The sequence below is a fragment of the Megalobrama amblycephala genome, linkage group LG10, assembly GCF_018812025.1.
Source record: "Megalobrama amblycephala isolate DHTTF-2021 linkage group LG10, ASM1881202v1, whole genome shotgun sequence".
NCBI lineage: Eukaryota > Metazoa > Chordata > Actinopteri > Cypriniformes > Xenocyprididae > Megalobrama > Megalobrama amblycephala.
This window is the reverse complement of record NC_063053.1, coordinates 27,690,037-27,717,480: the sequence shown is the minus strand read 5'-3', so window position 1 is coordinate 27,717,480 and position 27,444 is coordinate 27,690,037. Positions and strand designations below refer to the sequence as shown.

The following is a 27,444-nucleotide window of genomic DNA, read 5'->3' as shown; positions in this document are numbered from 1 at the left end:
TCCCCGCTGTTACATCTACGGCGCGAGGTCGCGCCTACCGGGAGGGGGAGGTACTGTTACATATCCCGTGTCTCCCGGACTCCATTTCCCAGGATCCTCTTGTTCTCCACACCTGCACTCACTTCCCTCGTCATCTCCCCATCATCACTGATCACCTGCACCTGGACTTCCTCATCAGCACTTCCATATATATATGGACTCACTCCCTTCACTCCTTGTCTGTTCTAAATGTTATATTGAATGTGTTGGTTGTTTGTTATGCTCCTGCTTTCATTAAATACCCTTTGATTGTGGATGTCCGTATACGTCTCGTCTCTACAACCCAGCACCCGTAACAGGGAAAGAGTTAAGTTGCTCTTTAGGCAAACCACTTAACATAGGGCCATATAAATATACTTACAGTATGTGATGCACATTGTGCCAAATTCGGTCCCACTTTATATTAGGTGGCCTTAGCTACTATGTACTTACATTTAAATTAATCCTTTGATACAATGCACTTATTGTGTCCACATGTTTTTACATTGTACTTATATTTTAAAAAATACCTGCATGTATTACATCTGTAATTATTTTCTGTATTTACATTTATAATTACACTGTTGACCCATCCCTTACACCTTAACCCACCCTTAAACCTACCCATAACACCAAACCTGTCCCTAACCTTACCCGTATCCCACCTCAATAGCAGCAAATGTTTTTTTGCAATACAATATGAACACAATAAGTACATACATTATTTTTTGAAGTGGGACCCTAAATTCTTTGTATTATAGAGTATGTGTGCTATGCTCATACCAGGGTTTGTGATGGGCTGTGAAGCTGTGAGTCCAGGGCTGATTTTTTAGTCCAGTCTATCCTGGTAATAATAATCTGGTATTTGTGCATGAGGTAAAGATACTCTCAACACAAAACACTAACTATTGAATGATGTTCTTTATTGTCTCAGCCTTTATTTTACACCCAGAGGCAAGTCAAAGCCCAATGGGAGAGAGAAACATAATCATAGCAATATATGGGTGTTCCCTATTGTGCTGGTTTAGTATGTCTCTGGTGCTGAGATGGATCATTATGCTTTTTACCAGGAAGAACAAAGTGTTGTAACTTGGGCAGAAGAGTCCATAGAGAAGCGAAGTCACACACCTTCCGAAGCCTGAAAGAGACCTACTTGCTCTGTATCCTAATGTCTGCCTTATAGGAGAACCAGCCATCAGTCGGATATGTTGTAAGTACCCATTTAAATTTAGCATTTTATTTCTCAGACTTAATTTGTTTTCTTTTACAGTAACAGTGGGAATTGTTCACTTGTTTCTGTACAAATACTAAGTGCTAAATATGTCTAAGAAGATTTATAAGTTATCACTCATGTTTTATTTCCAGACAAATAAGGAACTAGGCAAATAGCAGTTTACTCTAATCATACTATCATATGAGTTCCAGATTTACATTCTGATACACATAAACTATTTATAATGTGAATGTTCTGAATGCTGATAAAATTCAATTTGATATGTGGATATAGATCTTTAGAAAATACTATTTTATATTCTGTTACATAACAATTGTCTCAAAATTGTTTTAATGGGTAATTTTAGTGGAAACATAATTCCAATCTGTAGTGGTAAATGTGCCTTTTGGGTTGTGATGTTCATTGTTGTAATATTGAAAAGGATGTTCTTTCCAGTAAATTCTTAGTATGCTAGAGACACGTCTTGACGTAATTTGAATCTGACACACAACAGATTTCTAGAGATTTAATCAGACAGACAATGGCTGAATCTGACCCACAGCATGTAATAGTCAGAGATCAAGGATTAGAATTTTTGTTATTCAGAGCACCATACATGTTGACTTTAGTTACCAAATTTGAGAAATTGTTTGTCTCACACTGTCTGTGTTTTCTCAGTGGTACCAGGAATTATTTAAAATAGAACTTTCCAAACATAATCAAGTCAATGAATTAACACAAATTTAGGGAACTATGCTATAATCAGATACACTATAATCTAAACTTTACTTAAAGGAAAAGCAGAGATGATGACAATGGTTATCACAGAAAATAGTAGATTAAATTACTACTTCTAAAGCAGTAGGATACCTTAGGTTTCTTTAAAGGCCACGTACACACTGTAATGTTTCAGGAGTGACAACCGCATTTAAATGCAGGTGCGAGTCCCCTATATTATCGTTCCATGTGTGTACAGAACACGACTCACTCTCGAAACTGAGTAATTGACACCGTGTTAAACGGTGTTAATACCAGTTAACTATGTCATTAACAACTAGTTGTTCAGTTCGGTTCCGTACACACTGTGTAGAATTTTTGTAAATGCAGTAATTTACAGGAGTGACAACCACATTCTACAACCGCATTAACCGCATTATGAAACCGAACTGAAAAACTAGTTGTTAACTCACACAGCATTTAAATGTGGTTGTCACTCCTGAAACTTTACAGTGTGTATGTGGCCTTTTTCGGGTATTAATGCTTTAAATTACTGTAAATATTTTACTCCACCCCCAATAAAAAAAAAAAAAACTCTGTCTGAACAGAACAGGATTAAGCACTAAAAGGTAACTGACAACCGAACTTAGCTGCAGTGTGTACGTGGCCTTGCTTTGAGTCAAATAAAGTTCTTTTAATTTAGAATAATTAGGCTCAAGACAAAGAAATCCCTCTGTTTTTGTTATGGGTAAACTGGTTTGACTTGATAGATGTAACTCTATAGATGTAAAGATATACACACATATAAGTAACCGGTAGGAATTCACCTAATTACTCACACCAAGAAGCTGTGAGTCATAGTCAGGGATCAAAAAAAAAAAAAATACAAAATAGTTTATTGTTTATGTGTTTCATATTATGTGCATATTTACACTCAGCTGAGGTGCTAGATTAATCAATCATCATGGACACAATTTAAATTTGCTTTTGTGTTTTCTGAGGAAAACAAAAAAGCTCATGGAATCATTAACTTAGCAGTGAGTTGAGTCACCACGGCTGCTAAAACTCCTTTGCTGGGGAATGCACTTGTGTTCACTGACTTCCTCTGATTCTCCAGCACTATGTAAATAGCTAGCACTAGTGTCATAATATTATGTGAGGTCATTTTTTTGTCTTCATATTTGTTGACATTCTTTTGCAGGAATCTGCTGCTGTACCTTCTGTGCCTGTATACTGTGTTCAGGTACACAACTGCAGGTGAGTAATAGAGACTTGAATGAATGATCAACACAGTCAGAATAGAGTCACTTATTGCCAGACTTGCCAATCTTTTATCCATTCTGTCTACACAGCTGCAGATCTCAATGACTGTGCTGCTGCAGGGACCATATGCCACACCAACGCAGATTGCTTTAAAACACGTGATGAAAAATTTGTCTGCATGTGCCAAATGGGGTACAGGGGCAATGGAGTGCAGTGCCAGGACATTGATGAGTGTATTACTGGTCTACACAGCTGCCATGGAAAAGCAATCTGCAGTAACACTCTAGGCAGTTATACTTGTTCATGTCAAAATGGCTATTTTGGTGATGGCTTCCAATGCCAAGATATCAACGAGTGTCAAACTAATAATGGTGGCTGCCATGTTAATGCGCTTTGCACCAACAGAGATGGAGGAAGAGATTGCAGTTGTAAGTCTGGTTTCAGTGGAAATGGATTTCAGTGCACAGATGATAATGAGTGCGCAAGACCAGGAATCTGCCACTGGAATGCCACTTGCACCAACAACCCTGGATCCTACGTGTGCACATGCAATGCTGGCTACAAAGGCAATGGAAATTATCTCTGCCTAGATATTGATGAGTGTTCAGAGACTCCTGGTGTGTGCTCTGCTTTCTTTGGATACAAAGGTTGCAAGAACCTGCCAGGATCCTACACCTGCCTCTGCAACTTGGGCTACCAAAGCAATGGACAGACATGTGAGGACATCAATGAATGTGAAATCAACATCTGTAGCTCATTTGCTGATTGTAAAAACTTGCCAGGCACATATCGTTGTACCTGTCCTGAAGGATTTGTAGGAAATGGCTTGGCATGCGTGGACATTAATGAGTGTGATAGAAAGAACAACTGTGACCCCAATGCAATATGTACCAATTTGCTGGGAAGCTACCAATGTTCCTGTCGCTCTGGCTTTCTGGGTACGGGTACAAAATGTACTGACATTAACGAATGTGCCACCAGTAACATTTGCCCAAGTAATGCTGCGTGTGTCAACACAGCAGGTTCATTCTTCTGTGACTGTGGTCAAGGCTACAACTTTAGTCGAAACCAGTGTCTGGATGTGGATGAATGTGCCATAAGACATTGCAGTCCTTACTCCTCTTGTGAAAACTTACCTGGTTCATTCATCTGCTCATGTATAGCTGGTTTTGAGGGTGATGGATTAGTATGCAATGACATGGATGAGTGTGCCATAGAAAAGCGGTGCCATGTTAATGCACTCTGTATTAATGTACCAGGAAAATTCAACTGCAGCTGTATGGTGGGATATACAGGGGATGGGGTGTTGCAATGCTCAGATGTGAATGAGTGTCTTGTTGATAATGGTGGCTGCAGAAACAGATCAACATGTGTCAACAGTAAGGGGTCTTTCTCTTGCATTTGCCCCTCGGGCTTTCAGCTAGTCAATCATACCATCTGCCAGGACATAGATGAATGTCAGCTACCTGAAAAGGCTTGTGGCACCAATGAGCAGTGCTCAAACATGGAAGGGTCATATGCATGCCAGTGTAAAGAAGGCTTCACTCGGGCCAGTGATGATTTAGACTGCTCTGATATTGATGAATGTGAAAACCAGAAACCTTGTCACCAGAATGGCACATGCTTGAATTTAGCAGGCTCCTTCTCATGTACCTGCAAACATGGCTTCTCAGGAAATGGTGTAACATGTGAGGATATAAATGAATGTGCAATTGAGGGTATGTGCCATCTACAAGCCAATTGCTATAATTATCCTGGAGAATTTATGTGTATATGCCACCAGGGCTTTAATGGAGATGGTTTCACCTGTACAGACGTGGATGAATGTGTCCTTTCAAATTTTACTTGCCCAGACATCTCTGTATGTGTCAATTCCCCTGGAGCATATGTCTGCTCTTGTCTGAATGGCACAGTAGCATACAACAACTCCTGTGTCCTCCCTAGTCGTGAATGTGATCCTGCCTGCCATCCACATGGACTTTGTCATCCTTCACCTTCAGGGTATCAGTGTGTGTGTGATGTGGGATTCAAAGGGGATGGACTCATTTGCTCGGACATCGATGAATGTGAAGAAAATGTGTGCCCAAAGAAAGAGACACAGTGTGTCAATAACCCAGGATCCTTTGACTGCATATGCAAAGTGGGCTACCGTCTTAATGGAACAGAATGCATAGGTAATTGCAATTCACATGTGATTAAAAAATAATTTTGATTTTCACAAGCCAAGGTCATGGGTTCAGTTATCCAGGAAATTTATGAACTAATAAAATATTTACCTTGAATGCACTTTAAGTCATTTTTTCATGTTATTCTTTCTCCAACCTTACAGATGTGGATGAATGTGAATCTGGAGTCAATAGCTGCAGCAAGTTTGCGCAGTGTGTCAACACCATTGGGAGTCACCTATGCTTATGTCTCAATGGCTTCACTGGGGATGGAAAAAACTGCTCTGGTAAGACCTTCTCCCATTTCAAAATTCCTTTGTGCATTTCTTTGCTTGCTTGAGGACTCTCTTCTCAGTCTTTTAGGGATTTTTTTTTTCCTGACCCTGTCCCATTTTGGATGACTTATAGACATTAATGAGTGCCAATCCCAACATGGAGGATGCCATCCAGCTGCCAGCTGCACTAACTCCCCTGGTTCCTACAAGTGTACCTGTCCCTTTGGCATGACCGGGTCTGGGTTTGATTGCCAAGATGTGGACGAGTGTAATGAAAACTCAACTTTGCCTCATAACTGCAGCCTTCTCGCCATGTGCAACAACACAGAGGGCTCCTACATTTGCAAGTGCATGGAGGGATATCTGGGAGATGGGTTTACTTGTGAGGATGTGGATGAGTGCTTGTCACCTTCAGTCTGCAGGAACAACATGACCTGCCAAAACTTTCCTGGAACATATACCTGCACATGCACCGTTGGTCTGGTCTATGATCTGGGTACCTGCGTGAATGAGAAAGACTGTAAGAATGTAACCAATGCATGCAACACCCATGCTGAGTGCAAACACATCTGTGGGTCAAACTATTGCTCCTGCATTGAAGGGTTCAGTGGAAATGGTAGAGACTGCCAGGATATAGATGAATGTTCACAATCAGGAGCTTGCCCAAAGTTGTCCACCTGTTTCAACACAGAAGGATCCTATCATTGTGACTGCTGGGAAGGTTACCAGTACAATGGGACACACTGTGAAGACATAAATGAGTGCAGTGTAGGAAACTTTATTTGTCCAGACAACAGCACATGCTACAATGAAGAGGGAGGGTATAATTGTCCATGTAACAATGGTTTCCTCTACTTTAACAACTCTATCTGTTTGGATGTTGATGAATGTGCCACAGGGAAAGCACAGTGCCCAAATGCCTCCTACTGCCAAAACACAGTGGGATGGTATTTTTGTGAATGCTGGGATGGGTATACAGGTAATCAGACAGTCTGTGAGGATGTTGATGAATGCCTGAACAATTCCGCATGTTCAGACCACAGTATCTGCATCAATACTGAAGGTTCGTTTCTGTGCCTTTGTGAAGATGGATTCTCCTCCAATGGTACCAGTAGTACCCAGTGTGAGGACATAGATGAGTGCTCGCACCCAGAGTTTGGGCCACTCTGCACTAATGGGACTTGCATTAACATAATTGGCTCATTCCTCTGCGTTTGTGACATGGGATTCTGGAGCAATGACACTAGGTGTCTTGACATAGATGAGTGTTCAGGATCAAACAATGAATCCATATGTCAACCTCACTCTACATGTGTCAACATCCCTGGGTCTTATAAATGTGACTGCAACTTGGGTTTCCTTCTAAACAGAACAGAGTGTCAAGACATTGATGAATGTCTGGCAGATGAAAGTCCCTGCACTGTCAACGCTGTATGTGTAAACTCAGCAGGGTCTTTCCAGTGTCCATGCGCATCTGGTTTTGAGGCTCAGGGTCCAAAGTGTATAGATATCAATGAATGCCTTTTGAACAGAACTTGTCGTCCTGATCAGGTGTGCATCAATAAACCTGGATCATACCAGTGCTCCTGTCCACAGGGACATCATGAGGAAAATGGTACCTGCATAGACAACAATGAATGTGCAAATAAAACAACCTGCCACCCCTTGGCAAGATGCTGGAACACAGTGGGGTCTTTCACATGCCAGTGTCGCTTAGGTTACGCTGGGAATGGGACATACTGTAAAGACATTGATGAGTGTTCCACATCGTCCTTACGTTGCCACAAGTCAAGCCAATGCATCAATACCCCTGGGTCATATATATGTGTATGTGCACCAGGTCTTATTGCATTAGGGTCTCTTTGTGTGGATCTAGATGAATGTCAGTCCAGTAGGGGTGGATGCCATCCTGCTGCCTCATGCTACAACTCTGTAGGTGGGTTTCAGTGCAAGTGTGGCAACGGATGGGATGCCTCAGTCGGAAATGGGCATGGATTAGGTGGATGCATAGACCGGAATGAATGTCTTTCACCTGACGTATGTTATAGCAACAGAACATGCACCAATTTTATAGGATCTTACAGCTGTGCCTGCTCTACTGGAGATACTGACTGCCCACAGCTGCCACAAATGGGTGGGGTATTTTATTACAGTCATGAAAAATAATACATCTACATTCCGTATTTATTATTCTCTCTTTTTGCCTCTTTCTCTCTCTGTCTTCATCTCTTTGTTTTTAATATGTAGTATTCACAAATCACAAGAATAATTTAATAGTTAAAGAAATACTGAATAAAATACTTTTGATGCACTAAGTGCACACTTTACATGAGGACTCCAGTCATATCAGGACTTCCTCTTTATGTTGATCCTTTATGTTGGGTGTTACTCTCTTATGGTGGCCACCATTTTGACTGCCATCACATGACCATCCAAGCAGAGTTAATAAACATAAACTTAAAACAAACTTACATCAAACTAATTTTCCAGACAGAGAACTCCAAATTTTTGTTTTGCTCTGGTCAACCTAATCGCACTGATTTTTTATGACATCTACCAGCAGTGGCTAACTGCCCATGCTAACCAACCAAACCTTGTCCCCTTTGGGTGCATTTTGTATATATTTTTACAGAAACTGACCTGTATCCATTTGGAGAGGAAGTAGGTGATGCTGTGTTACCAATTACAGTGGCAGATGGAAATTCTCCATACATCTCTCCTCCTGCAGGCTTTCCATTCATGGGAAAACTATATGAGCGGCTGTTTGTAAGCATTCACAATTAACTGTACAATTAACTCATTTTTAAAGCAATTTAATGGTGAGCAGGCTAATCTGAAATGTCAACACTAATATACCATAAATAACTCAGGAAACATTTTGGCTATGTACAGTTAGCCTTACCTCTGTTCACATTTTAAAAGTTAATAAGCGTTTTGATATATGAACCTTTTCAGTTTTCAGATAACGGCTTGGTGCAGTTCCAGTCGGTCAGTGAGAATGAGAAACTGTTGCTCCCTGCTCCAATCCCAGGTGGATTCCATGGTAATGAGGGTCTTCCCATGTTGGCAGTGTTTTGGGATGATGCTGACCTTACCCTCGGAGATGGAAAACTGCTATACCAGGTTAGCATTGCAATAAATAATGCAAAATTAAATAATATAAAAATCAAATTTTGGCAGTTGAAATTCAGTGACTTGTTGACTTGGATTTTCGGTGCGTCTCCAGTAAAATAATTACTATTTTCAAACAGGTTTCACAAACATTTCACCTGTCTGCCATTGGTTGTACAGATAGTCTCAGCCTAAACTCACACTACTAGTTGAGACAATTTGTTGACAAGGTTAAAAGAGCCAGAGTTTTCACACTTTTCAGACTCGGTATACAAATTGTGTATATATTATTTTCTATGCAAGTTAAATTGATATAGGATAAATTAATTTAAAGGAATAGTTCACCCCAAAATGAAAACTGAAAAAATTTCATTAATTACTCACCCTCATGTCGTTCCAAACCTGTAAGACTTTTGTTCATCTTTGGAACACAAATGAAGATCTTTTTGATGAAATCTGAGAGCTTTCTGTCCCTCCATAGACAGCTATGCAACTACTGACACTGTGATGCTTCAAAAAGTTCATAAAGAGATCGTAAAACTAATCCATATGAATTGAGCGGTTTAGTAAAAATTTTCTGAAGAGACACGATGGCTTTACATGATGAACAGATTGAATTTAGGCTTTATTTCACATATAAACATTAATCAACTCACACATCATTTGTAGTAAACAGAAGCTGAAGCATGTTTGCTTAACATGCAAGAACCAATGAGGTTCATTCTTTTGTCTGTTATGCAGCATGTTTGTTTGTTCTCGCACGTCAAGCAGGTTCGGTTGACTTTCCGTTTATGTTCGCTGATCAGTTTTCATATATGAATAAAAGCATCATATAAAGCGATCTTGCCTCTTCAGAAAATTTGGACTAAACCTCTCAATTCATATGGATTAGTTTTACGATTTCTTTAAGAACTTTTTGAAGCATCAAAGTGTCAGTTGCGTAGCTGTCTATGGAGGGACAGAAATCTCTCAGATTTCAACAAAAAGATCTTCATTTGTGTTCCAAAGATGAACGAAAATCTTCCAGGTTTGGAACGACATGAGGGTGAGTAATTAATGACAGAATTTTCATTTTTGGGTGAACTATCCTTTTAATATACATATAAAAAAAATTATTTAAGTTTTATTTACTTTCCCTTTTTTGTAGAAGTACAACCACATCTCTTTGTGGTAATTACCCTGTTGACAAATCCAGCATAAACCAAGCATGAATTCCATTTTGGTTCAGGCTGGTTTATGCTGCTTAGAGCTGGTATAGTGTTGGTCTAGCTGGTGGCCCGCTTCCCTTGTTGGGGACCAGCAAACCAGCAACAAGCATCCTATGCTGGTCCCAGCATACAAAACATACCTTATTCTGCTGACCAGCAATGCTGGATTTTTTAGCAGGGTACCAGCAGGGAAATCTTAAACATTCTCCTTTTCTATCCAACAGGAATACAGTCTGCTCAATATATCTGACATCTACACTGAGACAGTATTTAACCGAACAGCACAAGATGTTAGCAGATTTGAGACTCAAAGGGGCAACCCTGCCTTTACTCCATCCTGGATAGTGAAAATCACATGGGATCACGTTTTGCCTGTGTCCTATCAAAAGATCAACTTGTCTGAGGTGAGTGTTAGATGAATGAACACACACTGAGTAAACCAGTGTAACAGTAGCTGTAATTAAGGGTGTTTGCTACTGCAAGCATCACTATTAATTTTATTAATATTGCCCATAGTTAGATTTAGGGATTTGAACAAACTAAACCTAAACCTAATCAGCAGGCAATAGCCGTCATTTCACCGTTTGGTTAATGATAGACCTGATATAGTCCGACTATGAGTAACCCACTTCTTGCCAAAATAACCTTAAATTTGCTTGTCATTTTTGCTAAAATAACTTGCGAGATGTATGATATTCCATTATGTAAGCAAAGTCAATAGTGATTACAAGGTGTTTGATTTAATTTCTTTGACATGTTCTATGCATAGCCTGTACGTAGTCGCGATTTAGCTCTTAGTCAGACCGGCTATCTGTAGTCTATTCTTGGGCTATGGTTAGACGTCTATTAAATTTTCACTGACAGCCCAAATTTTGCCTTGTTTTAGCCTAGATGTCAGGGCTGTGTTTTGTACTACAGACATGAATGACACTTGTTGAGGAGAGGTGTACTATTATTTATCATCTGGAAGATGATAAGATTGGTGAAAAATTCCATAAACTTACATAAAAGTTATCATATCTAGAGGGCAGAATATCATAGAAACAAAAGACTCTTTTGATTTGGGCCAAAAAGCAACCACATAGCTACCAGAACACCCAGGAAACCACACCTAGCAACAATCTAGCAACCAACCACATATTTTTAATTTAAAATGGCATTGTAAGGCAAATGAGGAAATAGAAAGGCAGAACATAAACATGCAAAGTTATTTCAGGCAGTAGTGAAAAGCTTGGGGTAATAGTCTCATTTTACAGAATATGAAAGCTACATCCTTTCTCAGTCTCACTAGTTCCTGATATGGGTAGTAAAATGGGTTTGGTATAGTGTTGCTGTCCCCACCCTAACCCCCACTCTCTGCCCTAGTTTGTATTTGTTATTGTTGTATTTTGCAATGACTAAGAGGCCATTCACACGGGACATATACAGAATGGAACAGATCATGAGGGTCTTGAGACACATTTTCTAAAGTTGAAGTCGTTTTTTAAAAATTACACTGAAAAAACAGTGCAAGAGCAGGTCCTATGCGAAAGGCTCTTAAAAGCTCATCTTAGTAATGATCGTCCTAATGTCATTCACAGACCAACACATTCCAGTGCATTCTGACCACAGATGGACTACGTTCATTTGCTCTGCTCCGCTACAGTGACATGAACTGGGGTCCAGGACAGAGGACCGATCATAACGCTCTTATAGGCTACACTGATGGCAAGAATAACTTCCATAATGAGATTCCAAAGCCACCGAACAACCTGTTTGGCCCAGGAGGGCGCTATCGTCCCCAGACTGTCACTGGTAACACAGGCAAACTGGGGCAGCTGGTGTATGACCTGACAGGATCTAATGAAATCAGCTCGGATCCTCAGAGGCAATGCCAGCTATGGGCCTTCAATGAGCCGGATCCTAAAGAATGGGCATTAGGAGTGGCATCATGTCCATGTACCCGTATTCAGGCACAGGAGGACTTGGCCTTTGGCCCTGAGACTCTACCATCAGAACAGATGGCACATGTGAGGGATCTGAGAGCTCTTAGATGGGGTGGCAGCAGGGGCCGTGTCTTTCAGTCCATCCTCTTTAACAAACAAAAGGCAGGAAAGAGATGTGTGTATGATCCAGAGGGCCCCCTTCTGACTGGATACAGCGAACGGTTCTTTACTGAGGACAAGACACAACAACACATAGGTAACGCCATTCCAGATATATTTTTATTTTATGAAGTTTTCAAAGGCATTGTAAGTTGAACATGTAATCCAGTCTTACCTAAATTATTTTTATTGATTTGATTTTTTTTCATACTGTCTTTGTTTCTAGACAAGGATTTATTACCCTTCCAGTGGTGCTGTGTTCAATCCCCTCTGTGTAATGTCTACTTGGCAAAGAGACCACTAGATCGGTGTCAAGGGTATAGCTGGGACAGCTCTGACATCAGTATACCTGGGAACAGGGGAGCACCAGGCATTGGTAAGGGCTCAAGGACTCACTAGCTCCCTTATGCATGACTACCAGGAGTGTATTTGATTTGATTAGGGATCCTTATGAAATTATGTAAAGCATCAAGAAATCTGAAAGGTAATCACAATTTGGTGATATCAGTTTGAATAAGTATGAGGCAATTTACAATTATTTTCAAACTGTAGAGGACACCGCTGAAACTAGATTGGGGATCTGAGTTTGACAGGCTTAAACAACTGAAAGTAGTTCAGGAAATGTACTCTGGAACAGAAATTAACATGCAATACATTTAGTGTGATAGATCATTATTTGGGATGCACAAATATTACATTTTGACTGGAACCTATAAGCCAAAAATGAAATTTCTGTCATTAATTACTCACCCTCATGTCGTTCCAAACCCGCAGGACCATCATTTATCTTCGGAACACAAGATATTTTTGATGAAATCCAAGAGGTTTTTATCTCCCATAGAAAGCAACCAAATTACCACATTCAAGGTCCAGAGAAGTAGTAAAGACATGGTTAAAATAGTCAACGTGACTACAGTGGTTCAACCTTAATGAACGCTGGCTCAGTATTGGCTGAGGCTGTGTTCACGTGAGCACCATGAAGCATGCGTGTGATGCTGACGTAGGAGCCAGCCAATACAGAGCTGGCATTCGGACGTAAACATGGAAGCTCTGCAATGCGTTCACTGCGCCAACTGTGTAACAGACTGACAGAAAAGAGAAAATTTGTTGAATAAAGTCATTATTTTTGTTTTATTTTGTTTTGCGCACAAAAAGTATTCATGTCATTTTGTTACATTAAGGTTGAACCACTGTAGTCACGTTGACTATTTTAACCATGTCTTTACTACTTCTCTGGAAATTTAAATGTGGTAATTTTGTTGCTTTCTATGGGAGATAAAAAAAACTCTTTTTCATCAAAAGTATCTTAATTTGTGTTCGGAAGATGAACCAAGGTTTTATGGGTTTGGAACGACATGAGGGTGAGTAATTAATAACAGAATTTTCATTTTTGGGTGAACAAACCCTTGATTGAATAATTGATTGAGTACTGATTGATTTAATATAAAAATATATAATTTGAAGCTGGTGTTGACAAGGAAGTAGCTTTAAAAAGTCTCTGTTCTATTTTTATTCAGGCATGGTATATGGTAGTCTTCACTTTATCACCTTTGACGGAAGTGAGTATACCTTCAAAGCCATGGGGGAGTACGTTATAGTTCGTCTTTCCACCAGCACAGGATCAAACATCTTCACCCTGCAGGGACAAACAGCTGCTCTAGTGGTCAACGGGCAGCCCAAACTTGTGCCTGCATTGATACGATTAGCTTCCTTCTATCAGGGTGCTGGAAAGGTAAATCTGACATTTGAAACATATCAAATGTAGATGTACAGTATGTGCATAAATGAATGTGCCACAATTTAGAGACTGTAAAATTATTTCTTGAAAGGTGGAGTGGCGATGTGCTGAATCTGGAGATGGTCTTAAGGTCTTGGTTAATGATGTGGTCATTCCTGTGTCTGTTGGTAAGAACGAATTTCAAGGTTTTCAAATGATCAGGAGAGGAAATAACACTGTTGTCCTTCTATTTATAATACTAATCAAAAAGTTGAAAAACTTCCTTTATTATTACTAATTTCCATATTTTAGAATAAGTCATCATACATATAAAATAACACAAATAATGATAAGGCATACTATATGCATCATGGAATGTATTTTAAATAGTTTTGAAGGAGTTTCGATGCTTCCAAGCTCTTTCTTCAGTGCTGTTTCCTCATTGTCAGGAACAACTTATCCATTAGTCTTAGTTTTGCAAACAAATTCTTACAGTATGTACACACAATTTAGCTTAAAGTTCAGAGAAAAATAAACTGTAAATTGTGTCCACACAAGCGTGGGACTGGTTGCGTATAAAACCTGATAACAGACCTAAACAGACTAAACAGAAATGTGTCTGAACATCTTGGATGCTTTGAAAATCACATGCTCTCTAGTTACTTCTTTTGAATAAGTAATTACTTTATGACCATTAAAAAAGTATGTTCAATATAGTATTAATGTGTGTAGTATGAATGTAATCCGTATGTAGCCTACTACATTCACCATGTCATTGTCATGCGAACTACCAACGTCAGCTGCATTCACAAATCCTCTGTTCATCCAGGTAGCCTACTTATCGTTATAGCCAGCTGTTTTATGAATACTGTGAATTTTCAGACAAACTACCCTTTCACATAATGTTTTTTACCTACATAGTAGGGTATATGTGATTTCAGATGCAACCCTTGTTTTACTTTTAACCTAGCGCCCTCTGCTGTTCTGATAGGAGTGGTGCATGTAGAGGAGAAAGGCTTTGCAGTGCGCTGTACCTCTATGAGTCGCTGTGCAGTGGTGTATGCCGAGGGCCTGTACGTGGTCGTGTGGAGAGGCGATGCAGGAAGGCTGACCGCTCTGGTGGAGGTTCCTCAGAGGTTCTACAACCGTACACTGGGTTTGCTAGGTCACTGGAACACCAACAGGACAGATGACTTCCTGCTTTCCAATGGCCGTCTGGTGCCTCTTCTAAATAACAACATCCCCTCTGAACAGAGTTTGCTTCCCTTTGGACAGTCATGTGCGTGCACTTTTCAGTATAATTTTTGCTTCATGATAGGATTCTTCAGATTAGCCTCTGAATTATAGAGAAAAAAATTTAAATAGGAATACTGTATTCATTTAAGGTTTCTTGTCTTTTTTACACAGGGGCTGTTCCTGCTCCAGAAAGTCTTCTGTTCTCAGAGCCTCCTAGTGCTCCATTCAGTCCTGTCACGACAGAGCAACTGATGTCCTCAGTGAGCCCAGATGTGTTGGCCAAACACATTCAGACCTGCCAGAACAGCATGCAGTGTGTACATGACATGCTAGCCACAGGAAACCCAAACCTCGGCCAGGATGTTCTGAAAGACCAGCAGCAACTTCAGAACCGAATGCAAATTTACGGTTAGATGGTCATCCACATTAACTGACCTTCATCTAACACGCAACAATATCTTAACCTAACTAAAAACGTACCTAAAGTAAAAATATAAACTCCCATTCAAAAGTTGGAAAGCTTTTTTAATGTTTTTGTATGTAGTCTCTGGGGCTCATCAAGGCTGCATTTATTTGATCAAAAATACAGTAAAACAGTAATATTGTGAAATAGCCTATTATTACAATTTAAGATAACTGTTTTCTATTTGGATATAGTGTAATTTATTCCTGTGATGGCAAAGCTGAATTTTCAGCATCATTACTCCAGTTTTCAGTGTCACATGATCCTTCAGAAATCATTCTAATATGCAGATTTTCTGCTCAAGAAACATTTCTTATTACTATCAATGTTGAAAACAGTTGTTCTGCTTAATATTTTTGTAGAAACCGTCATGCATTTTTTTCAGGATTCTTTGATGAATAGATAGTTCAAAAGAACAGCATTTTTTTTTGTAAAGTTATAAATGCCTTTACTGTCATTATTGATAAATTTAATGCATCCTCAATAAAAAGTATAAATTTCTTTAAAAAAAAAAAAATTCGATAACACTTTCTATGAGACCATGCTTATAATGAATTATAGCTCCATTTATACTTTAAACGTATATTACTATAAAATAGTAATACTTGCTTATAGCAAGTATTACTATTTTATAAACATATTTATAAAGACTTATTGTGACCTATACCACATTATAAGAACAGTTATAGTTACATTTATATTATTTTTATAATTACTTATAAGTCATGCATTTTCCTTTTCAATGCATGTTCATAATTCTTTATACACTGATTTATAAGTATTAATTAGCCCGTCGTATGGTTCCATGAATGTATTTATAATGATGCAGCTTGCATTGCTATAATGTTATATTATATTTAAAATGAATTTTTATTCAGATTTATTCGTCAAATTAGTGAATATATTGTTATTAATAGCCGTGTTGTGTTCTTATACATACTTAAAATATCGTGAGTAATAATAGTTATTAATCTCTATAAAAGCTTCATTGTTGGCTTTAAGTAAAGTGAAAACATAGGATGCAATTTTCCTAAATCAAATGTTAAGAAATCACGAATATGTGCTCATTTTACATTTTAAGCTTACTTGTAAATGTAACTAATAAACAACAATTCCTGTAATGAAATAAAAAAACGGAAATCATTAATACAAACAGTTGAAAAAAACATATCTTTTTTTAATGTTACATACTAGCAAAACACTGCAACAATACGGTTTTAAAGTATAATTCCATGCAATTCCAAAGCAGTACCATGCAAATGGCTGAGGAGATATAGATTTTAACAAATCAAAATTACCATTCATTACCTCTAATGCAAACTTTAGCCATTAAAGACATAACTATTTGATTCAGCAAGCGTCTCTGGAACTATTTTGTGATCATTTATAAATCACTGTATAATGGATTGTGAACATGCACATTGAAAAAGCAAATGCATGGCTTATAAGTAATTATAAAAATAATATAAATGTATCTATAACTGTTCTTATAATGCAGTATAAATCTTATTGAGTCTTTATAAATGTATTTATAGAATAGTAATACTTACTTATAAATAAGTATAAATGTGGCTATAAATTATTATAAGCATGGTCTTCATAGAAAGTGTTACAAAAAAATCTTACCCAAACTTTTGAATGGTACTGTATTTTATGCTTATCACTTTGAAAAGAAAAATCACAAATGAAAAGTATTTTTTAATAAGATTAAATGGAGAGCAAATTGAGACTTTGCTTAAGTCACTTTCACAAAGTTACGAACTGTACTCAGATTTGCCAAGAATACCAAAGTGATCTCAATATAAACTCTTATTAAATTCTTCTCATTTGTGTATAATAATTGTGAGCAATAAAATTTTCCTCATGGTATTCACAGAATAAATGTTCATTCGTTTGTTTGTTCGTTCATTCATTCATTCATTCATTCATTCATTCATTCATTCATTCATTCATTCACTCACTCACTGTCTCTATAGGACATTTTAACAGCTCCCTCCCTGTGCTTGTTTTCAACAGGTAACTTGCCACCCATTGTGACAGAGCCGACTGTTATCATGTGTAAGGTCAATAGTACAGTTAGAGTTCAGTTCAAAGCCCAGGATCCAAACAAAGACCAAATCACCTTCTCCCTGGCCTTTGCACGCTCCCCACGGGTCACCATCGGCAGCAGTAAGATTTACTGCAAAGCACTGTATTTATAATCTTAGCCTGCTAACAATATTATATGCACTTATCTGTGAGATCTCCTGTTAGATCTGTTTCTAGAGCTTTATCCTCTATTAACTTCAATAGCCTGCTCTACATTTTAGCTCATTGATATATCACAATATGATTCTTTTTTGTGTCCTGAAGGTGATGGTATCCTCGTGTGGTCTCCTTCCAGTATTCAGCCAGTGAATCTGACCATTCAAGTGAGTGATCAAACATCCAGCTCTTTGATCACCCCTGTTCTGCAGCTCTGTAACTGTATGAATGGAGGAAGCTGCCAATACAACAGCGTGGCTGAGAACCTTCTCCTAGGAAAGTTTCAGGTACACAGCATTTCAGGGACGTGCACATGAATTTTAAGGGGCAGTTGCTCTGACCTAACAAAAGGGCACCCCCCCCCCATAACAGGGTCTTTATTAAAATATATATACACAAAGAAGTAAAACACTGAAATACAGCACTCAATCACCTTAACTACTACTAATAATAATAACATAGAAAAACATGACTTGAGTCATGAAAATCCCTACATCAATATCCCTAACAATACCCTATCAAGTCACTGATAGGTTTCTCCAAATTTACATACTAAACATGCAAAGCTTCAAAGGAGAAGCCGCATAGTAGGGGCCATTTCAACAAAAATCTTAAGAACTTCTTTTTTGTCGATTCCTAACCTTCTCTATGGCCAGCAGGAGGAGGTCTGACAGCCGCTCTTGACCACACTGATTTCTGACTGAGTGAGAGACGCAGGGAAATGAAATGCAGCTGAACGTTTGCTCTATGAAAGACATTGACAAAGACGAAAACTAAGGACATTTAATCTATAATTTTATTTCATTTTAGTTAGTTTTGCCAAACACACATTACAGTTTTGGTTAGTTATCGTTTTTTTGTAATGCCTCGTTTTTATTTTTATTTCAGTTAACGACAATGTTTTTTCCCACCTAGTTTTCGTTTTTTCGTTCGTTTTCGTTAACGATTATAACCTTACTCACCTTTCCAACAACGTTAAGTCGTCTCACCCGACAACCGTGACAATCTCCTTCTAGTGCCGCTCATGCAGGCTCAGCTCAGGTGCCGGTCGCGTGCAGCGCTGCAGCCACGTAAACAGAGTTTGCCCTTCCCCTACTGACTTTCACTTTTGGACGGGTGCCCGAATATGGAAGTGAATGAGGCTTTGCGATTTTTTTTATTTATTTTTTTTTTTATCTAGGCCTACGTGAAATTCTGCATCCATTGTATGATTTTTTTAAATTATTTTTTTCCACCTCGGAAGGGCAACGTGAGTCGAGAAGGGCATATGGGCAGTTGCCCGGGCAATCTGAGCAACCCCCCTGTGCACGTCCCTGCAGCATTTACCTTTAACCCTGTGCACAGATACATTCTTTTTTTGCAGAGAAATTTTAGCTTTGTGTGATGATACCACCAGTTGGGAGTATGGTAAAAATAAAAAATAAAAATACAGTCATTTAAAAAAAAATACATTATTACAATTGAAAATAACTGTTTACTATTTGAATATATTTTAAAATGTAATTTATTCATATGATGACAAAGCGGAATTTTCAGCATTATTACTCCAGGCTTCAATGTCACATGATCCTTCAGAAAACATTCTACTATGCTGATTTGCTGCTCAAGAAACATTTATTATTATCAATGTTGAAAACAGTTGTTCTGCTTAATATATATATATATATATATATATATATATATATATATATATATATATATATATATATATATGTGGAAATATATATTTCATACACAGCTATCAGGCATAACATTATAACCACTGACAGGTAAAGTGAATAACACTGATTATCTCTTCATCACGGCACCTGTTAGTGAGTGGGATATATTAGGCAGCAAGTGAAAATTTTGTCCTCAAAGTTGAAGCAGGAAAAATGGACAAGCCTAAGGATTTGAGCGAGTTTGACAAGAGCCAAATTGTGATGGCTAGACGACATCTCTTAAACTAGCATCTCCAAAACTGCAGCTCTTGTGGGGTGTTCCCGGTCTGCAGTGGTCAGTATCTATCAAAAGTGGTCCAAGGAAGGAACAGTGGTGAACCAGTGACAGGGTCATGGGCGGCCAAGGCTCATTGATGCATGTGGGGAGTGAAGGTTGGCCCGTGTGGTCCGATCAAACAGACGAGCTACTGTAGTTCAAATTGCTCAAGAAGTTAATGTTGGTTCTGATAGAAAGGTGTCAGAATACACAGTACATCGCAGTTTTTTGCGTATGGGGCTGCATATCTGCAGACCAGTCAGGGTGCCCATGCTGACCCCTGTCCACTGCCGAAAATGCCAACAGTGGACATGTGAGCATCAGAACTGGACCACGTAGCAATGGAAGAAGGTGGCCTGGTCTAATGAATCACATTTTCTTTTACATCACGTGGTTGGCCTGGTGTGTGTGCGTCGCTCACCTGGGTAACACATGGCACCAGGATGCACTATGGGAAGAAGGCAAGCGGCAGAGGCAGTGTGATGCTTTGGGCAATGTTCTGCTGGGAAACATTGGGTCCTGCCATCCATGTGGATACTACTTTGACACGTACCACCTACCTAAGATTGTTGCAGACCATGAACACCCTTTCATGGAAAAGTATTCCCTGGGGGCCGTGGCCTCTTTCAGCAGGATAATGCACCCTGCCAGAGAGCAAAAATGGTTCAGGAATGGTTTGAGGAGCACAGCAACGAGTTTGAGCTATTGATTGGTGTTGGATTCCCCAGATCTCAATCCAGTCAAGCTTAGGATGTAGGATGTGCTGAACAAACAAGTCCGTTCTATGGAGGACCCACCTCGCAACTTACAGTGCCAGATACCACAGCACACCTTCAGGGGTCTAGTGGAGTCCATGCCTCGACGGGTGAGGTTTTTGGCAGCAAAAGTGGGGCCAACACAATATTAGGAAGGTGGTCATAAAGTTATGCCTGATCAGTGTGTAAATTTTATATATATATATATATATATATATATATATATATATATATATATATATATATATATATATATATAATATAGAAAAAATATGTATATAAACCTGATTAGTTGCAAAATATTTGCAAAAAAAATTATTTTACAATTGATTTTAGTTTGCCTAAAAGTAAGTTAGCTTCATGTAGAATGTACAAGTCACCAGGTGAACTGTATGTTATTCAGTTGTGTACAGTCATGTTGGCACAGGCATGTAATGCTTCCATAGACAAACATGTTTTTCTGTATACATGTAGGTTGTTGGATGTCTTTGTCCACCGGGTTTCAGTGGCAAGTACTGTGATAACAGAACAGATGTGTGTAAAGGCAAACCCTGTTTTCCCGGTGTGGAATGCATCAGACAAAAAGAAGCAGACCTCTTCACATGTGGACAGTGCCCTGCTCCGACTGTATACAAGGACAAACAAGGATACAAGTGCTTTGAAAATGGTCAGTAGTTACTTAAAAGGCACACTTAGTATTTTTATTTCACTATTGCAGCAGCTTCAAATGCAGCTCATCCCATGAGATTTTAGAAACATTATTTAAAACAAGTTAAGTTCATCTAACTCTGTCCCACAGACTTCTGCCTTCCTCCATTCCCCTTCCCCTGCCATGAGATGGCAGACTGCACTAGCACTGGCTACAACTATACCTGTAAATGTAAGCGTGGCTACGCTGGCAATGGAAAAGAGTGCACAGGTATGCAACATGAATGCACAGGATCACAGGCATTCTCTGAGACACACTTGCACTCAAGTATGTTTTATTCTACCCACAGATATTAATGAGTGTCTGGACCCCTCGGCCTGTCCCAATGCTAAGTTTGAATGTATGAACTTGCCAGGAACAGTGCGGTGCTCATGCCGTTATCAGAAGACCAGAGATACTGATGGATGTGGTAAGTGGTTTTAAAAGGAATCAAAAATAGCTCAATAATCATAATTTCTTGACTCATCAACACAACTCGAACTTTACATTTACCATACCCAGGTAAATGATTGAAAACACAAACATTTTGAATATTCAAATCAGTGTAAACAATTGATTTGACAAAACGGACAAAACACCACACCTTGAGGACATCTGCTGGTCAACATGTGTAAATGCTTTAGTGGTTATTTGGAGGTTATTACAATGTAAATTAATTTAATAAAGGACATACACAAATCTTTGCAGAATATCTAGAACTTAATATAACATTTTTATGATTATTTAAAACTAGGATTATATTAGTTTTTATATTTTTTGTTTCAAATATTCATACATAATTTTGTATTTTATTTGAGTACTTAAATTATATATAGGTTATATTTATATTTTATAGCATCTATGTAAAAAATGAATCACTTTTGTTTTACTTTTCTTTTTTTTCTTTTTTTAGGTGAATCTGCTAATCCTACAGGTAAGACTGTGTATATCGATTTACTTTAAATATTAAATTACATATTATATTAATTATATAAAATTATATATAATATTAATATTATAGGTTTCATCAAGTTGAGATTTATTAAAAAAAAACAGAGGGGGGATATTTGAACAAGAATGCCATCATTGAAATTGTAATGTAGGAATTTAGACAGTGTAGAAATAAAGTGTAATTTAGTGGTTTCTATAACTGTTATTTAATCAACTGAGTTAAATATATTATTGTTTATTTTTAACAATTAAATTAACTATATATTTATTTATAAAATTTGCAGGCCCCAAGAGGTATTAAAAGGTATTAAAGCTGTCAAACATTTGAACATATTTCAGCAATATATCCCAACAAATTTGTATTATCTTCATTCTGTCTTATTCTAGGATAAATTGTAGTGTCGCACACATTTTACTCGGCTGCTTGCAAAGCTAAAAAATAAATCTCTAACACAAGATAATTCTGTTTTGGGATCTTGAAAGAGTTGAAAGAGGCAGTGACATGTTGTGCTGACTATAGATAATCTTGTCTCATGTTGAGGACGGCAATGGCTATTGGCTAGTAAAACTGTTGACCTGCCTACATTAAACCTAAAATTATAACATAATATTAATCCAATAATTTTCCATTCCACTTGGAAGAGTCTGTAGTGTAGGGTTTCCAATCCTGCTCCTGCAGGGCAGACATCCTGCAGAGTTTAGCTGCAACCTGCTCCAACACACCTGCCCAAAAGATTTAGTAGAGGTCCTGAAGAGCTGTTTCAGGTGTGTTTGGAGCCAAACTCTGCAGGACAGTGGCCCTCCAGGAGCAGGATTGATTCCACCTTTTTCCTAACCTACTGCATTTTAGAAGATGGGAGGCACTTCCTGTTTGTGGAAGTTCCACTCAAAAAGCCTGAAACAAATAAATCAAATCATAAGGTTGCCCTACAAATAATCCTTATCCGTTAGTTTCCTTGAATGAGCTAAAAATTCCTTCATGTTATATTTCCAGATGTCAGGAGAATAATATATCCCTTGGTATTTTAATGTGAATGTAATGTAATTTTAATGTTGCTTCATTCTTTTCCTCCGAATTATTTTCTTTTTTTCCCTTTGTATTCCACTGTAATGAAAAAAGGCAACATATATATAGTATGAAAAAAGGCAACATATATTGCACATATGTGCTCCTAATTTAATTTACAATATATCCCATGAATAATTCACTGGAATGCACTAAGAATCTCACGTTTTTCTCCCTAAATCCTCAAGTCTCTTTCTAGGTTTGTTTGTCAACACTGATGCTTTAAAATGTAATTGTCTCCCCTTTTTACTTCTAATACTTACAGCAGTGTTTTTTTAGAATTTTTTTGTTTGTTTGTTTTTCAAAATGACGGAGATCATTTTGAAATATTATCACTCAGTGTTCCAGGTAATGAACATTTTTGATTAAAGCAATGTACTGTTTGTTACATAATACAAACATATATTGTTGCGGAAAGAATCAAGCTTTTGGGTTTATTCATTGTCTGTTGTAGTAATTTGTTAATGCTTTTATACTTTTAAATTTCCTTTTGATGTTCGTTGGTTGAAGGGTGAGTAGAATAATGTCATCTCATTGTACCCAGTTTTTGAAAATGCTTATTATTGTGTTCATAGAGTGAACCTTTCACTGATTGTTTGCAGTTTAACGGAATCTCATAATTCACACAAAGCGTCATAGGGCATAGGAAAAAGGTGGATAGTGCTTGTTTTAATATGCTGGTAGGAAAACTTCCATTGCCATCCATGACCAAAGGTGGAGATCAATGAATGTATAAAAATGGATGACCAGCAGGGATACAGTATCAAAAGCAGAGGCAGGGAAATGCTCCACACTGGCAAACCGCACCATGGGTTTCATATTTTAGGAGAGACCAACATCAATGTCTTTTTTTTCTCTAGGGTGGAATGTTTTTAATGTGTCCATGGGCTGGGGAAATCAGGAGTCTGGACAGGGACTGAGTCAGGTCAGTGCATGGATTTGAAAAAGCAGATACATATTAGATCAATTTGAAGTAATAGCATGTCATTAACACTAGCTGTTTTTAATGTTAACATTTCTGCATTCTCTGCAGCTGGAGAAGATCCTGTCACTGGGTTTCCAGAACAAGTTCTACAATGCCAGTGCTATAGCTCCTGATTCAGCATCAGCAGACGGGATGAATGAGTACAGGATCAATGTGTCCAGCGACACACCGCATTGGTATGTCATGGACTACCTTACCAGAGTCAGTCAGTACTACGGCATCCGTTCAGCCTATGTGGAGGGTAAGAAAATGTACTAAAATATGTTATTTTCACTTATTACACAGCTCTGCTCTTGATTGGTCAATCACAATATTATATATTTAATCACACGTTCTTGTGTGATCAGACCTGACATTCAGACCAACAGCCTTATTCTGAGTGTGATATTGCTTTTATACGTGAATTCAATAAACAAGGTAATATTGTTGTAAATATGAGTTAACACTGAATAGCTTATATTTTAGACACAATATTGCCATGTACTTCAATTTTTGCTTTGCCAATGAAAACGAAAGCAGGATCAACTGCTGCGCACCTCAAAGCAACTGAGAGTAAAGCTGTTTCTGAATGAATCAGTATAGTTGAATGATTCGTCTCTGTCATAAAGAAAATAACTTTTATTCCTGAATAAATCAGTTTTTGAACAAATCGGTTGAGTAAATGATTCAATGACTCACTCAAAAAGAAAATATTTAGTTCTGTTCCTGAATGAATCAGTGTTTTTGAACAAATTGTTTGAGTGAACAATTCAGTGACTCGCCCATACAGAAAATCTTTTTTTTTTGTTGCTGAAGGAGTCAGTTTTTGAACAAATCATTGAGTAAATGATTAAATTACTCACTCTTAAAGAAAATCACTTATTTTGTTCCTGAGTGAATCAGTGTTTTTGTATAAATCACAGAGTGAATGATTAAATTACTCGCTCATATAGACAGTAACTTGTTTCATTTCTGAATGAATCAGTGTTTTTTGAATGAATCAGTTGAGTGAAAGATTCAATGACTCACTCATAAAGAAAATAACTTGTTTTGTTCCTAGACGAATCAGTGTTTTTGAAAAAAATCGGTTGAGCTAATGTTTCAATAATTCACATCATAAAGAAAAGCACTTATTTTGTTCCTGAATAAATCATGTTTTTGAACAAATTCTTGAGCGAGTAAGTCAGTGACTTACCAGTCACTTGTTTAGTTTCTGAATGAATTAGGCTGCATCTACTGTATTGTAGGCGAAAAACAGTATGTAAAAACAATATAGTAGGCGAAAAACAGTATGTAAAAAGAGTAGTATGTCTAAATTCACAGTACTCAGAAAAGAGTAGGCAAAAAGTACCCGGATTAGCTACTACTTCTGGCGAGATTCTGAAAATATAACCTGCAAAGTCACTGAAAAATCCCCACCGCTAACATAGACTAACAGTCTCTCTGGAACACAGACAATAAACATTACAAACAGGCCGCAGTGCTGTTGAATTGAATTCTCTTGAAACATTGTTTATCATATTTGGGGACAGCAATTAACTGTTGTACTGTATTATGTATAAGAAATAACCCTCTAATTCCACTGTCAGTGTTGCCAAGTCTGCGGTTTTGTTGTGAAAACCTGGCAACCCTGTCCACTGTGCTTATGAGTGCTTAAGTTCTACTCCTTGTCTTTATAATAATAATAATAATAATTCGTTACATTTATATAACGCTTTTCTGGATACTCAAAGTACTTTACATATGGAAGGGGGAATCTCCTCAGCCACCATCAATGTGTAGCATCCACCTGGATGATGCGACGGCAGCCATATTGGCCAGAACGTCCACCACACCAGCACACTTTTAGACTTTGTATTCCTTTTTTTTTTTTAGACCTTGATGAATGCAAGACAAATGAGGCTCCATGTTCAAAAACAGCCCAGTGTGTAAACACCTACGGTGGCTACAGGTGTGTGTGCAATGGTACTGATCTAAAGAAGGAATCACAGTCATGCATTTTAGGTAAGTGCTTCACCAGAGAACAGTGTTCAGGCCTGTGTCATTAGATTTTCATAAAAATTAATGTTTTTCCCTCTTCCATCTCAGACTGGAACAGTGTTAACCGCACAGACCAGTCCGGCGCTAAGACTATGGAGGATAAGAAGTCATTAATTTTGGGGCTGGTCCTGGGCATCGGTATCCCCCTCCTGCTGCTGCTGTTGTTGGCGGCTCTTGCCTGCTTCTGCTGCTGCTCACGAAAGAAAACCATCACTGGGGAGTGAGTGTCCTGATCACACATTCAATGACATTGTGTAGGATTTTTGAAGAAGTAATCTTGGTAATATGATTAAGCATATAAACAGTCTCTGTCCTTGTCCTGGTGCATTCACTGTGGATGCTAGATCTGAACTCTTTCTCCCTTTCTCTCTCTCCATCAAGTATTCCTCACCTGCTGCCCGAGTACATTCAGGAGCAGTTCAACCCACCATTCAACTTTGACGATCCTTCCCTGCAATATATCACCCATTGCAGCCCACGTATCCTTGACAACCTCACACCACATCAGAAGCGCCGGTATCGATAACACGGGCCCAGTACTCTTGTATTGTCTGGTTCATCCGGCATCGGTGCAGATGCAGTACATTTGTATTTAAAGGAAATGATATTATTTATACTGAAAAAAGAGACTGCTGACTTTTAAAGTCCTGTGTGAGAGTGAAAGAGTGCCAAACACATGCAGAAGAAACTTGGAGTGATCTGTGAGCAACAAGCTCTGCTGAATTATTACCTCAGTTGAAGATACTAATTCAAAAAAATAATATATCCAAAGTTCTTACCAAAATTATCAACTGACACACATTAGTTGCACTTATGTAGAAGCTACGGTTTAAAGATATTCAAATAAGAGGATAAACATCTGAACACCAGTGGCAGGTATTGCTGGAAATACAGATACATTTAGAGAAAAAATTCAGACCATTCAGATTTTTAAAAGGTCTGGATGCATTATAGTAATAAGAATTGTGGTAAAATGTGTTCTAATGCCAAATGTCAAATGGCTAATATTTTTTTTTCTCTTTATTTTGGGGATTAAATATGACATTTTTTTATTTGATTCTTTTGCAGAATGTGAAATAATGTTCAGTAATATCTTGCATATAAGTGAAAGATCTTATATGTTTTTCTGGTCAAAATTTGCTTGTTGAGAGCAAAGCAACTTAATGTATGCATGTCATGTATAAGTAAACATATGGCATCATCAAACCCACTCAAATATTGTAAAATACTTTGTATTGGTTATATTTGTATGTCCACTAGCTTTTCCTTAAATAAAATAAAAAATAACA

General features: G+C 38.0%; 1 protein-coding gene across 3 annotated transcripts; it reads left to right on the top strand.

Annotated features, from left to right (window-relative positions):
• Window positions 1-807: 807 nt before the first annotated feature.
• On the top strand, window positions 808-27,444 carry si:ch73-105b23.6 (fibrillin-2). Of its 3 annotated transcripts, none has more exons than XM_048205618.1 (25): window positions 808-1,228; window positions 3,150-3,205; window positions 3,301-5,385; window positions 5,541-5,663; window positions 5,785-7,785; window positions 8,284-8,417; window positions 8,607-8,774; window positions 10,195-10,374; window positions 11,551-12,151; window positions 12,281-12,430; window positions 13,572-13,786; window positions 13,884-13,959; window positions 14,763-15,050; window positions 15,179-15,415; window positions 17,487-17,639; window positions 17,823-17,881; window positions 20,921-21,113; window positions 21,246-21,365; window positions 21,445-21,564; window positions 22,048-22,068; window positions 24,012-24,076; window positions 24,185-24,377; window positions 25,991-26,119; window positions 26,204-26,375; window positions 26,537-27,444. In XM_048205618.1, exons 1-25 carry the CDS (start codon window positions 1,224-1,226, stop codon window positions 26,679-26,681), a joined length of 7,689 nt encoding a protein of 2,562 aa, XP_048061575.1. In that variant the 5' UTR covers window positions 808-1,223; the 3' UTR covers window positions 26,682-27,444. The 3 variants fall into 3 exon arrangements, with proteins under 3 accessions (XP_048061575.1, XP_048061574.1, XP_048061576.1); XM_048205617.1 differs by having other exon boundaries at window positions 809-1,228; window positions 17,823-18,001; XM_048205619.1 differs by lacking the exon at window positions 5,785-7,785 and having other exon boundaries at window positions 816-1,228; window positions 17,823-18,001.

Coding starts and splice junctions, on each gene's coding strand:
- si:ch73-105b23.6 (XM_048205617.1), top strand. Junction 10,375..11,550: donor AAAAGATCAACTTGTCTGAG/GTGAGTGTTAGA, acceptor TGTCATTCACAG/ACCAACACATTCCAGTGCAT. Junction 17,640..17,822: donor ACGGGTCACCATCGGCAGCA/GTAAGATTTACT, acceptor TGTGTCCTGAAG/GTGATGGTATCCTCGTGTGG.